The sequence below is a fragment of the Carassius gibelio genome, chromosome B1 (genome assembly GCF_023724105.1).
Source record: "Carassius gibelio isolate Cgi1373 ecotype wild population from Czech Republic chromosome B1, carGib1.2-hapl.c, whole genome shotgun sequence".
Classification (NCBI taxonomy): Eukaryota; Metazoa; Chordata; class Actinopteri; order Cypriniformes; family Cyprinidae; genus Carassius; species Carassius gibelio.
In genome coordinates this window covers 12,326,909-12,340,358 of record NC_068396.1, presented here as the reverse complement: position 1 = coordinate 12,340,358, position 13,450 = coordinate 12,326,909, and the positions used below count along the sequence as shown (strand labels likewise).

The window sequence follows — 13,450 nt, the reverse complement described above, 5'->3', positions numbered from 1 at the left end:
ATGCATTTCTTAAACTGCTGGCTGATATGATGCAGGTGGAGGCAGAGATGATGGAGAGACATGTCAAAAACATAATACAATGAGCCCCACCGCCACGTGTCAGTGACCGATTTAATCAACTAAACTCCAGGGCTAATAAAAGCCACAGAGCCCTCACATGAGAACAGTTCCGAGGACATCGAAGAGACTTTGCGAGAGTTGCAATAGTGATGGAGTACAGCTACCTGACGTCTCCTGGGTACGAGTCCGGGATGGACACTGGCCGAGCTTCTGGCCGCTCCACGGAGTTCAGCTCCTGCAGTCAGCCCTTCAGTTTTCAATATAACAGGTGCAATCTGGGAAACACAACCAGTTGCCATTTCCTTGCACCTGGCTCTCACCAACCCTCACGCTTCATAACAGGTTAGTTTATGCTTTAATCCCATTTTTCAGATTTATTAAGGATGGTAATTGATTTGGCTACACCATTTGCAGGGAAAAAATATTTGTACATTTATTTTACAGACACTAATAGTAGCCTATACTTTTGTTCAGCAATTGATCAAAATTTTCAAATAAATATTGTACTTTTAAACTTTACATTCATCGACGTATCATGCAGAAATTAGATAAATAAATGTTTCTTGAGCACCAATACAGCATATTACAATGTTTAATTATTAAAAAGTTCCCTTATGTAGCATATTAATACTTTTTTTTAAAAAGTGTTAAAGAAGCATTTGGTCAAATGCAGTTTAAGTGCATTTAAAACAATGAAGCCTATTATATCGTCTAAAAACACAAATTAGCTAGCCTACAAAAGCCATTCCATTTTAGCTTCTTGTTGGTTGTCTTATCGCTCATTTTGAAAAGTGTATAATAAATTAATAAATGCACAAAATTCCGAATTGGCGACTGATTTCTGAAAGATCATGAGGCATTAAAGACTGGCGTAATGGTTGTGGAAAATTCAGCTTTCGCTATCTCATTAATTATATTTTAAAATCTATTAAAATAGAAAACGGTTATTTCAAATTGTTACAATATTTCACAATATTGCTGTTTTACTGTATCTTTAAAATAAGAGCCTTTTAAAAAATCTTACCGACCCCAAACTTTTGAAGGGCGTAAACAGTTACTGCAATATAAAATATATATTTGTGTTTAATTAGAATTTAATTCAATTTCCAGTTCATCATAATCTTCTGCCTTACGAACGAGGTGTCCAGGAGAGACGCAAACAAAGGCGCGTGCGCACCATCTTCACCAGCGCGCAGCTGAAAGCGCTCGAGCGCGTGTTCGCACAGACTCATTATCCAGACATCTACACCCGAGAGGGGCTCGCGCAGGAGATCCATCTTACTGAAGCTCGAGTTCAGGTATCGGAGCTTCTGCTCTGATCATTCTTCAACTGTCTATGCTCTTTTTGGGTTCTAAGATACATAAGATCCCCTTTGCCAAAAGTTTTGGAAAGCCCGAATTCTAATGAACAGGTTTGACTATTTCATTAGAAGTATTTTCCATAAGTCATTTCCATGAGTACAATGTTAAATGTTTCAGCATATAATGATATTGTAGGGAATTGTGTGGTTCTAGTTTTATAGCAACAGTTTGGATAGGACCCTTTTCTATTCATGACAATGCCTCTGTGAATAAAGCAGGGTTCAAAAAGAAATGATTGATTTGCCTGCCACTGGTGTGACATTAAATACAGACCTTGAGACAAAAACTCATCACCAAACACCAATGACCTGTACATATGGGTACAGCCATTTTAGACCCTTCCAAAACTGTTGGAACAAAACAATATGGAAACATAATTCATGTATTAAAACATTAAAAAATAATACTCATAGAAATTATTAAAGTAGTCAAACCTTTTCATTAGAAGGGGGATGCCCAATACTTTTGGCAAAATAATGTATCTGTTGACTGGATTTAATTAGGTCAGGTAAATTTTGAAGTATTCATTCATTAAATGGGTTTATTTTATTTGATTTGATTTAGGTCTGGTTCCAGAACAGACGCGCTAAATTTCGCAAACAGGAGCGTGCAGCTACATGGACCGAGTCATCTTCCAAAGTGAACAGTTCACCTTCCCATGACAGCTCCAAAACGATGGCAGTCCCTGACCCAGACAGCACACAACCCACTCTTACCCTAAACCCAAACCACAAACAGGACACCAGCAGTCTCCGAGAGGATCAGGCCCCAGACCAACTGCCCTTGTTTGGAGTCTCTTCTCTTGAAACACAGAGGTCAAGAGGTCACCAAACTCACTGTGCAACCACTGCCTGCATGTGTTGAGCAATGAAAGACATGATGTGCCAGTTCAAACATCAGAACCCACTGTCTAGATCGCTATAGTGCCATTTGATTACCTCATTTATGTTATTTATCTGTTAGGATCTCATGCAAATAGGAAATTAATAATGCATTGGTCTATTTATTGACAAGTAATACCTATAATGCTTAGGGAACTTTTGTATACATTTTGCAAGTATGGGAAACATATCTTTTTTAATTTTATTCAAATGCAAAAAGAGAAAGTGGATAGTAGAAGTGTCATATAATCAGTAAACATGCAATCTTTTACTGCTTTTTGTTCTGGAAAATATGTTAGCTCCAGTTATTTATAACAACAAATATTTAGATTAACAACTAACATAAACTGCACACAGAGCAACATTCTTTTTTGAAATTACATTGGAAAAAAATATTTACCACTTAATTCGGGCTCCTAGTCACAAACAGAAGCATGTGGGTCAAACACTAGTGCATTTAAAATAGTTTATTACAGTTTATTTAAAAACATACACTTGCTATAAAAGCCATTGCATTTCAGCGTCTTGTAGGTTGTCTTATATCACTATTTTTTTTTTTTTAATGGTATAATAAATACAGAATATGATGTTATGCGTCACACACATCTCACTCATCCTTGGCTACTCTTTCCAGTAATTATTGCCCTCCTTCAGTTTCAGTTCATATTCCAACAATGTCACGAAATAAAACAAACGATATACAAGCAACGATCAAAAACCCCCGCATCTAAATAACAATGTCTTTTAATCTCAAATATTACCAGAAAGCGTAAGCAGAAGTTAAAACAGCAGGAATTATATGCTAGTGTTTCTGAATACAATCTGTCCTCGTTGTTGAATTTGATATTTTGGTGACATTTAGGATTGCAATCCTTTCCAGTAGATTTAGATAAATATAGATATATTTAACAATTTTACATCTCTTAATTCACATGACATAAGTGAAAAGTTTACAGAGGGTGTTAGTTTCATTTTTAAATCTCTTGTTTGCACATTCATAGTGTTTGAATAAAGTACAAGGGTGAAAGCAGAGTGCTCAGTGCATATGCATAATACTCTCATCAGTGCACACTGATAACTTGAAGCTTTGGATGCAAGGGTGGCCGACACTAGACGTTATCTAGGAGCGCATTTCTAAGGCACAACATCGCAGAAGAGAGAAAGGCAACAGAATACATTAAAGGAATATTTAAAGAAAAAAAGAAAAAGAAAAAAAAAGAAAAGGGTTACACTTTACATTACAGTGTTATTACATAATATACTTCTGATTATGCGGAGCTGCTTTGAAGAGTTAATGTTATTACTTTTTAGTAATTGTACATTGACATTGTAATGTAAAGCTTAATCAAGGAAAGTTTCTGGGATCATGCAATCTTTTTACTATTCAACTGCAGAGCAAAACTTAAATATTACTAACAAATTTAGAAAAAATCAAATGGAAATGTTAGATCTACACATTAGCAACATGCTGTTAAACAATACTGCACAAATAAAGTATCAAACCCCTCACTTATCAAACAAGAAAAAACAGGCGATGAGAAACGGAGGAAGGAACAGAACATTTCAATCAAAACCACTCCAGTTCATGTTTTCAAAACGTAAATGAAAAAAGTGATGGACAATCTTATCTGTATTTATTTCACGTTGTCAGTTAAGGCATCAGGACGAATCAGCTAGGCCTAAGAGTTGCACATTATGCATTCGTCTGTTAGTGGAACATTTGAAAACATGTGTGACATACCGGCAAGACCTTTACAAAAACTGAGATTATTAATAATGCTAAATTTTCTTGAAAAGAAAACCGGACATTTGCTACCTTATGTTCCTCACAATGGAAATGGATTCGGTCTCACTCTACATTACAGTGCCCATGTTACACTGTATTCCTGCAAGGACTTGAGTAATACTCATGAACAGTTGTAGTCAATATGTAGTTAATTTGTGGAAGTTTATAATTTCGTGTCAGTGGTGTTAGGCCCAAAACATACTCTAGACAATTATGTGAAAGTAGATGATTCTAGCTATGCACCCTCAGTAGTGAGTATACTAAACTATGACGTCGATTTCACTTATAAACATATAAAACATGAACATGTAATATCTGCCATTTATTAATTGCTTAAGTGCCTTAACCACCAGAGACAACAGGTGATATTCTTGATGTTGAAAAAACATCAAGACAAATTCATGCTGCATTTACTGTCCACAGATAACGAACAGTAAAAGAGCGCAAGGTAAGCAGCTAAACATTTAATATTTGAAACAATAATATCCAGTTTTGCCATTCTGAATGATGTTGCCAATTTTTACCTAGGCATATGAATAAGAGTGAATGGTGGTACATTTTTTAAATAAAAATATTTCCAAACTGTCCAAATAGATAACTTACAAAAAATTAACATTTTTCTTACTACGCAATTCTTATTTCGTTCATATTTTTTAAGAATCCTTTAATTATTTAATTCCTTTAAATAAAAAGACCATTACAAACCCCCTCCAAAAAATGGTGGTCTAATGTTTACAGCCTTGAGTTGCTTATTTAGTCAGAATACAATGCTACTTTTGAATGGCTGTCAATGGCAAAAGACGCTTTTTGCTCCCAGAATGATGTAGTAAGCCTTGACCCACTGGCTTCTTCAAATCAGTTTTCTCTCTCATGAAGCAACAGTTTCAAGAGAATCGTGATTTTAGTTTTTTATATTGTTTATACACTCTCAACATATTAGAAGTACCTTTAAGGTACATGTTAGGACATTTAGAAAAGATACTGCCCCACTGACAAGTGTTGTGAGAGTGTTAACAGCTACCTAGATATTTTTGGGGTTAATGGCACAGGCATTTGACTGATGTCTATCTCAGCCTTTAGAACTGAGGTTTGATATTGACACATCCATCTGCATTTGTGTAAAGTATGTTTCTGGCCTTATTGCTATTGAGATGTATGTAACATGGCCACTGTGAGGTAAAGTACTGTTACTTCTCATTTCTAAAGTGTAAAACTACCAGTATGAACAGACTCGCTGTAGTCTCTGTAATCGCATTAATATCTCATGGACTTTTTATCATGTAAGCGATAAAGTTGTTTTTCATCGAGCACAATGACAGTCAAAGAAAGTCCAGAGTAAAACCCATCAGGTGTCCTTGATTCCTGATTTTTGACTTTAATGTCTCTATGCTTGATTGTGCTGTAAGGGAAACATGGTATAAACGTAAAATCCGTTCTTCTTGGGTATGGTCCTGGGTCGGTTTAACCTGAATTCAGTTCCATTTCTTTGTCAGAAGTGCAGAGGCATCACAATGTTGTTGGCTGGCCAGCAGCTGCAAAGAAGGAGCACATTAAAAATGTCCTGAAAATATGTTTAGGCTTGTTTTAACCTTTTACTAGTGCCAGATGTTCATTCTTAAAATAAGAAAATAAATAAATACATGAAAATAGCATTAAACCACGATACATTTTTACTCTAAAATATATTTTATGGTAAATTGTTACTTAAAATTATTTCTGATTGATATGAAATATCTCGTGTGATGTGTGAAGAAAAAGAAAAATCAATACAAATACTACTTTGCCGGACTATTTTTATATTTTTTTGTCAAATTATGTAAACATTTTGAAAATCTTATTAAATTGTAATTATATTAAAACAATACATTTTATAATAACATTTAATTGTATTTAGGATAAATAAAATGCTAGCAGTAAAATTAGACTAAGCAAGGCAAAGGAGTTTATTTTATTTCCACCACAGAATATTATTAATCATAATACAAAATCTGAAACGTGGTGAAGACTTGACAGAAAACTCATTTGATTTACGTATACATCAACAAATGAACTAGTGAGATTGTGAAAAGTGTTTAAAGGGGTTAATTTTCTAAAAGTCAACAGGCCCCATAGTTTAAGAAATTATTTAAATGATTAAAAGCTAATGTCATTAAGATTTTGATCATAGATTTTACTGTTTATGATACAAAATACAAAATAAAGGGAATTACAGTAACCTGCACATTTAGGATCACGTTAAAGATGCAATTAAAACACATTAAGCCTCACCTCTTGATTTTATGTAGCATTCTTGACAATTAAGAAGTCCATTTCGAATTCTGACGTCAGTTCCAGCACTTGTGTCTCCAAGTAACCCTTTACAAATGCCACACTAGAACACATCAGATAATGATTAAAGAGGATGCACAAGTTTCTTACGCACACACAGAGCCAAAAGTGTCTAAGTTTTACCTTAAAACACTGAATGTGGAAGTACAACCCCAAGCTTTCAATGATCATAGCTGCTCCTTTACCCAATGGATGTGCACAACTGGAGCAAAGCTTCTTTCCACTTACTGACCTGCAGAGGGCGCCATATAAAGCCATATATTAAGGTGAAACTTTTTATCATTTAACAATCTTTTCTTGTCAGGTCTTGAATGAAAAGCAATAATAATAAAAAAGACTTTAGAGAGGTAACAAATGCAATAAAGGCACGGAATTTAAATAAATAGGACTGCGCAAAGCATTTAGCATGATTATGTAACTACTGAAATGAAAGCAATGGTTATGCCTTATTATCATGGTGGCATAACTTGGATCATCATATGCTGAACCTAAATTTCAATTGGATGCATTAAACTAAGGAATCGTTCACCTAAAATTATAAATATGCTGAAACTTCACTCACCCTCCAGATGTGAGTGAATTTGTTTCTCCGTCAGAAAAGATTTAGGAAAAATGCAGCATTACATCACTTGCTCATCAATGAGTCCTCTGCAGTGAATGGCTGCCGTGAGAATTAGAGTCTAAACAGCTGATAAAAGCATTACTATAATCCACAGGTAATCCAAACAGCTTTTGTCCATCAATGAATGTCTTTGTGAAGTGAAAAGATGTGTGTTTGTAATTGCAATGTAATTGCAAAACATTTCTTTCTCCAGGGAAACAGTTGTCTTATCTGATTCAGGAGAGTGATATGCATGGATCGAGCAACATTTACAAGCAAAATCAGTTCTAAACAAATATGTTTGTGGGTTTTCATGTGAGAAAACAACAGTGGTTGGACTTTTGGGGTTGGAAGTGTTATTATGGCTTATGGATGTATTCTGTTCAGAAGCAATGGTTTAAAGTTGAAATAAAACTTTAAACACACCGCTTTTCACTTCACAAGGTGCCAATTGAAGGACTGAAGCATGGATTACTTGTACATTATTGTGATGTTTTTATCAGCTGTTTGACTCATTCTGACGGCACCCATTCACTGCAGCAGGTGATGCAATGCTACATCTCTCTAAATCTGTTCCAATGAAGAAACAAACTCATCTACATCTTGGAAGGTATGAGGATGAGTAAGGTTTTAGCAAATGTTCCTTTCTGGGGGAATTGTTCCTTTAAACCGATATTTTTGCATTTAAATTAAATGCAAGAAATCTTACAGACCAGTTCAACAGCATGACGTAATCACCGTGTATGGGTGAAGCGCACAAATGCTTTCGAAGCCTCCACATACACACACATGTATCTCCATGTGATTGAGTATGTGTTGGAGGGAAGGCTCATACCTGCTGGGTGATGGAGGTGGCGTGTCTTGTGATGGTGTGGGTGATTTTGATGGGTGTGTCTCTAATACATTTTCATACGACCCAGTCCTGCCAATAGCCGCACACACATACACACATACACACAAGCACAGAGACACACTACTGTGAAAGCAAGTCATATGCAGAAATGTTCCATGTGCCAGAAAAAAAAAAACCTCATGTGATCTGATCTTTAAAACATCCTCCACTCATAGCAAAGCCAAGCAGCATTTTGGCACACATGAGTGTATGCAAGCCAACATGCATTCCCACAACAGACACACACACACACACCTCCTCATCCTCGTGGTCTGGCTCTGAGGTGGACTCTGATTACGATCCAATGAGGCGGTTTTCTTCAAATCTTCTTGTCTGTCTTTAGACTTACAGTTCCAAGAGCCATCTGTAATAACACAAAGAGAAAAAACGTGTTTTAATTGAGTATCCAGTGTGTTTTCTATGTAACACTTTAAGCTGTCCTTGTTACATGTTACATGTACTTACTATTATAATAACAATAAATTATGCACAATTACGTGCAAGTAACCCTAAGCCAAACCCTGATCCTAAACCTAATCATATAGTACATGTAGTTAATAAGTATTATACAGTACCTAAATCTACAATTACACTGTACATTCAATAAAATTGGTATTAATGAAAAAATGTACACACACAAACATACTTAAACACACACTCTGTTACATAGATAGTTGTGTTATAGTAATAAATAATATTAACAATAATAATATATCAAATTTATTACACAAAAAATATTTTAAAAGAAGACCTGTTATTTCTAAAAACATCCTGTCCTCCAAATCAAGGTCATGATATTTAAATTAATATTATAATAATAATAATAATTCATGTTGAAAATTGTGTTTGAAAAGTTACTTTTTTACATGATGGTTGCTTCACTTGACATTTTACAGTTTTTTACAGTCTATTATTTTATTCTTTTTTGTAGATCAAAAATGTATGAAACAAAGAAAATTAATATCCATTTTGAGCCAGGGCTAGTGTTTGTGTCTTACCCTGTATAAACTGCAGTTGTGGTTTAGCTGTTTGGCTCTGCTGAGGTTCAGTTCTCTGACCATTCTGCTGAGCCGGTGTGATTCCTTGATCAGGGCTAGAGAGGTTATATAAACACTGAAACATCCATTCAGACATATCCTGTGTGTAGGGTTATGATATTAACAACTACATCTGTACTTGACCATTACACCTTTTCAAGTGATAGGTTGCCAGAGTACATCAAAATCAGAAAATAAATTACATTTGACATTAAAATTGTAATTTAAAATGTTTGTAGGGTTTGTTTCTATAATGGACTAGTATGTGCTCCACCTGTGTGTAAGTCTGTTACTCTGGTTTGTCTGTGCCTCTCTCTCCAACATTTCCTGTTTCCTTTCCCAGTCAGCCAAGGAGAGGACAATGGTGTCATGTGGGGCTGAGGGCTGGCTGAGGGGCGGAGCATCTGTCACCATACAGGATGATAAACCTGAGGTCCGAGGGGTCAGTGGGGTCACGGTTTCCTCCAGTATCCGCCTTTCCTAGTGATTAAGAGCTAGTTAGTGCTCATCAAGAACCAATTAGAGCTCATGTGAAGCAGTTCAAATACATACCTCTTCATGGTGCCTCCTCTCCTCCTCTTCCACTTCTCTCTGCGCTCTCTCCCACTCCTCCTTCAGCTTCTCTTGCTCTCGCTGATATTTCTCCTTCAGAAAAAGAAAGAGGCATTAAAGATAAAGTTCACTTCAGTCATAATTTATTCAACCTCATGTTGTTTCAAGCTGCATAACTTTAATTTTATCTGTGGAGCACAAAAGGAGAAATTCTGAAAAATGTACTGTTTGCCCTTATTTATGCAATAACAACGAATGGGAATCATTATTTTTGTGTCATTATTAACTCTAAGATAACTATTTATGAAATGTAAACATTTTTGACAATAATTTGTACTTTTTGTATTATTTGTTGTATATTATTATTATCGCACTTTACTTAAATTAAATTAAATTAAATTTATGCATTTAACAGACGCAACTTACAGTGCATTCAGGCTATCAATTTTTACCTATCATGTGTTCCCGGGGAATCGAACCCCTAACATTGCTCTACCAAATTAGCTACAGGAACAGTACTACTTGACATTTTTGAGTGCCTACTTTTTATAAAAAGATAGAAAAAAGTTTGTGTAGGATTAAAAAAATTAAAAAATAAAATAGAAATATAGTATTAATAAGAAATAAGTAATAATTTCTTAACAAAAAATCTTGATCCCAGAATTATCCAGATATTGCTGAATACAAAGCAGAAACGTATGACTGATGAACTTTATGGTTTATGTGTTTTTCAAAACCTCCCCATGTAATTAATAAAGTTATGAATCATGCAGTGCTAATAGAAGTAGGAATTATTATAAGTTTAAAAACTATACTGCTGCCTTCTGTGATAAAAATGGGAAAAAAAATTATCTAAAATCACAAAATTGTCATTAGGAAAATATTATAGAATGAAACAAATTTGTTATTGTTCAGCAGTATATTTGATTTATTAGCCAATTAAAAATAGGAAGAGAATAAAACCTGTAATTAAAAAAAAAGGTATTAGTATATTAGACATAAGTACACAAGTGCTTTTGTGACCTTTATGAAGATTGAAAGCTTCAGTCATCAGTCCAGATTATTGTTACGGCATGGACAAGACTAATCAACACATTCTTCAAAATTCCTCCTTTTGTGTTTCACACGTATACAAAAGTCAACAAAAAGTGTGATAGATTTGAGAGAATGTGAAGGGGAAGACAGGAACAGATGGTAAATTGCTAACCAGAACACAACAACAGAGATAGTTGTCTCTACAGAACAGCAGGTGCTCACTTCTCTCAGACAAACCTAACCCCGAGCTGGCTTCTGTACCTGCAGCAGGCGTTCCTGCTCCTGCTGCCACCTCTCCTGTCGCCTGCGCTCCTCATTAGGATCCCATGTCCAGTGATCAACCCTTTTTGCAAGGTTTGACATTGGGGTTTCAATCTGATCACGCACGCACGCACACACACACACACAAAGTACACACATACATACACACAAACACACACACAGAAGCAGAAAGGAAATAAAGGAAAGTAGGTAAGAAGACAGGGTGCATCTATGCTGTTCTTACTAGGTATGAGCATAAGTAATGATCAATTACTAAAAATCAGTTAACATGCCAAAACTTTATTTTGTGATTTGTTAAAGTAACAATTTGAGTGGTACTTTGCCGCTGACAAGATTTCAAAAATTTAAGTTGAAGAGCTAAAAACTGAAATAAAAATTAAATCAAAGCTATTTTATATATATATAATTTTTTAATTAAAAAAAAAGTATAAATAAATATAAAAGTTCATATAAAATATGAATGCAACAGAATGCATCAACACTTTTTAACTATTTGTGTTGGAACTTGACACGCTGTATTGAAAGCATAAAGCTACTGGTGCGATACACTGAAACTTCAGTGAAAAGCAGTGCAACAGCAAACATGCCAAAGACAATCTGTTCCAATCAAGCCAGTACTCTAACAGCCAAAATGACCAAAATGTTACAATGAATGACTAACGAAGGAAAAGAAGAGTGAAAGGAAAAGCAGAAAGAGGAAATAAAGAGAGATTCAGGAAGAGTGGGTGAGATTTTGGCTTACTTAAATACTTACACAATCAATGGAGTAGTCAATCCCCTCTGTGGAGGAAAGAAGAGGGGAAACTCATCATATACTAAATCTCTTCATGTGCTAATGAAAGCAATAGCACCATAGGATTTCAAACTGGTAAACAGAGTATTAAACATTAAAATGACTCAGAAAGAAAAAAACAGTTGAGACTTGATGTCTTTATTTACACCCGGTACTAATATCCATCTGGTTTACATATATTATTATTATTATTACTCACTTGCATCTCCAATTGATCTCCTGTGTCCAATTATGATCAGATTTTAACAGGTCTCATTGTGTTACTATATTTATATACTTCACCACTTCCAAATATGGTTTGAGGGATTCAATCACTGATTTTGGACCCTGTTTTATGTAGCTGCCCACTTATGATTCTATCACCTGAGATGGATATGAATAACTGGTATAAGCAGAGGCAAAGACAAGAAGGATCTATTCTCTGAGAGTCGCAAATCTAGACATGAATACAACAGAAAAAAGCAATAACGCAGAGCATCTTCATTTCAGTTACTGAGCATGACTGTACAATGATCCGACTAAAGAAATCTAATCTATAGTCACAGAGTGCTGACACATGTCCATGGGTCCATGCTACAGATGCCTGATGAGGACAAAATGGCACTCAGCTCTAGGTTTAGAAGGAAAGAGTGGGGTAAGATGTGAGTGTGTTTAAACTGAATAAACTTACTCCACGCTCCTCTACACTCAAAAACCAGTTTATAAATCTGTAGTGCCTCATGATGTCCTCAGCAGACAAGCATTTACTATACAATGCACCTCCACAGGAGTAGTCAAAGGAGGCGGACAAACGAGAGATGATCAGCGATGGGCAGACGGAGCGTTTGCTGTTCGTGGGGAAGGAAGCCCTGTGTGATTAGTTAATCTATCGGTTTTACCTGTTGGAGAGAAGAACTCCCAGCGTAATCTAGAGCTATTAGAGGTTTGTGAGGACTCTAACAGACCCACACACACACACCAAATGACAGAGGGGAAGTCAACGCAAGAGACAAAAAGCAAGAGAAAAAAATAGAAAAACATAAACCAGGAAGAAAGGTAACCCCAAAAGAGGATTTAGGGGAGTTAAACGAACAACTAAAAGTGGGAAAGTTGGAATAGGGATTCGTTTGGTCATCACATTATGAGAGATTAAAGTGGAGTTGTATTACCTGTCATTGAGAGTGAGCATGAAGTCTTGCTTGACTCGGCAGTTGAACTCACATCACATGAACTATAGACCGAATTGAGCTGAGGGGAATGAAAAGAAAGTCATTCCTGTTTTCACAGTCAAAATTTAAATAAGAGCAGGTTTCCAATAGAATACACCCCTGTTGGAAAATCCAGCATATGATGGTTAGGTATGTTTTGAAGCATGGCAGCTGGTTTGAGCTGGTTCTGAGCAGGAGTTAGTTGCTTAAGACAAGCTTATGATGACCAGCTAGGGACAAGCTCCAGACCAGTTACTTATGACCAGCTAAAGACCATCTTAAACCAGCTCAAACCAGCAGCCATGCATCAAAACACACCTATCCAGCATATACTGTTTTTTTTCAACAGGGACAATAGCACATTCACCTCCATTTTTAAAGGTATGCTATTAAGGTATTAAGCACTGACAAAAATTAGCTGTATAAATAATTACGGGATAATATACAGTCAGCTGTACATACAGTCAGAAAATTATCAGTCCATCATCCTGCTCATTACATGGCAAACTGGTTTAATTTTATTCATGATTTATTTGGATATTTTATTTATGAGACTGTGGACATAAAACTAATACAACTATATGGGAAATTACACATTTGGGTCAGTTAAACAGTTTAGTAGTCATGAATGCAAAGACACCGACCAAAAAGAAT

At 35.6% G+C, this 13,450-nt stretch overlaps 2 protein-coding genes across 2 annotated transcripts in view; one reads left to right on the top strand and one right to left on the bottom strand.

The window, feature by feature from the left end:
- Nucleotides 1-209: 209 nt before the first annotated feature.
- Nucleotides 210-2,344, top strand: LOC127948974 (paired mesoderm homeobox protein 2B-like). The gene is made up of 3 exons (XM_052545866.1): nucleotides 210-402; nucleotides 1,171-1,358; nucleotides 1,987-2,344. The coding sequence occupies exons 1-3, from the start codon at nucleotides 210-212 to the stop codon at nucleotides 2,284-2,286; spliced, it is 681 nt and encodes a 226-aa protein (XP_052401826.1). The 3' UTR covers nucleotides 2,287-2,344.
- A 411-nt stretch (nucleotides 2,345-2,755) lies between these two features.
- Nucleotides 2,756-13,450, bottom strand: part of LOC127949071 (LIM and calponin homology domains-containing protein 1) — a 44,638-nt gene continuing 33,943 nt past the window's right edge. The window contains exons 23-33 of the mRNA XM_052546011.1: nucleotides 12,758-12,836; nucleotides 11,571-11,596; nucleotides 10,796-10,909; nucleotides 9,500-9,592; nucleotides 9,222-9,427; nucleotides 8,909-9,003; nucleotides 8,166-8,274; nucleotides 7,854-7,940; nucleotides 6,541-6,649; nucleotides 6,358-6,460; nucleotides 2,756-5,621 (exon numbers count right to left, since the gene is read on the bottom strand). Of these exons, the coding sequence (XP_052401971.1) occupies nucleotides 5,596-5,621; nucleotides 6,358-6,460; nucleotides 6,541-6,649; nucleotides 7,854-7,940; nucleotides 8,166-8,274; nucleotides 8,909-9,003; nucleotides 9,222-9,427; nucleotides 9,500-9,592; nucleotides 10,796-10,909; nucleotides 11,571-11,596; nucleotides 12,758-12,836 (1,047 nt within the window). The 3' untranslated portion in view covers nucleotides 2,756-5,595. The remainder of the gene's footprint in view (nucleotides 5,622-6,357; nucleotides 6,461-6,540; nucleotides 6,650-7,853; nucleotides 7,941-8,165; nucleotides 8,275-8,908; nucleotides 9,004-9,221; nucleotides 9,428-9,499; nucleotides 9,593-10,795; nucleotides 10,910-11,570; nucleotides 11,597-12,757; nucleotides 12,837-13,450) is intronic.

Coding starts and splice junctions, on each gene's coding strand:
- LOC127948974 (XM_052545866.1), top strand. CDS start 210: ATGGAGTACAGCTACCTGACGTCTCCTGGGTACGAGTCCGGGATGGAC. Junction 403..1,170: donor ACCCTCACGCTTCATAACAG/GTTAGTTTATGC, acceptor TTCAATTTCCAG/TTCATCATAATCTTCTGCCT. Junction 1,359..1,986: donor TTACTGAAGCTCGAGTTCAG/GTATCGGAGCTT, acceptor GATTTGATTTAG/GTCTGGTTCCAGAACAGACG.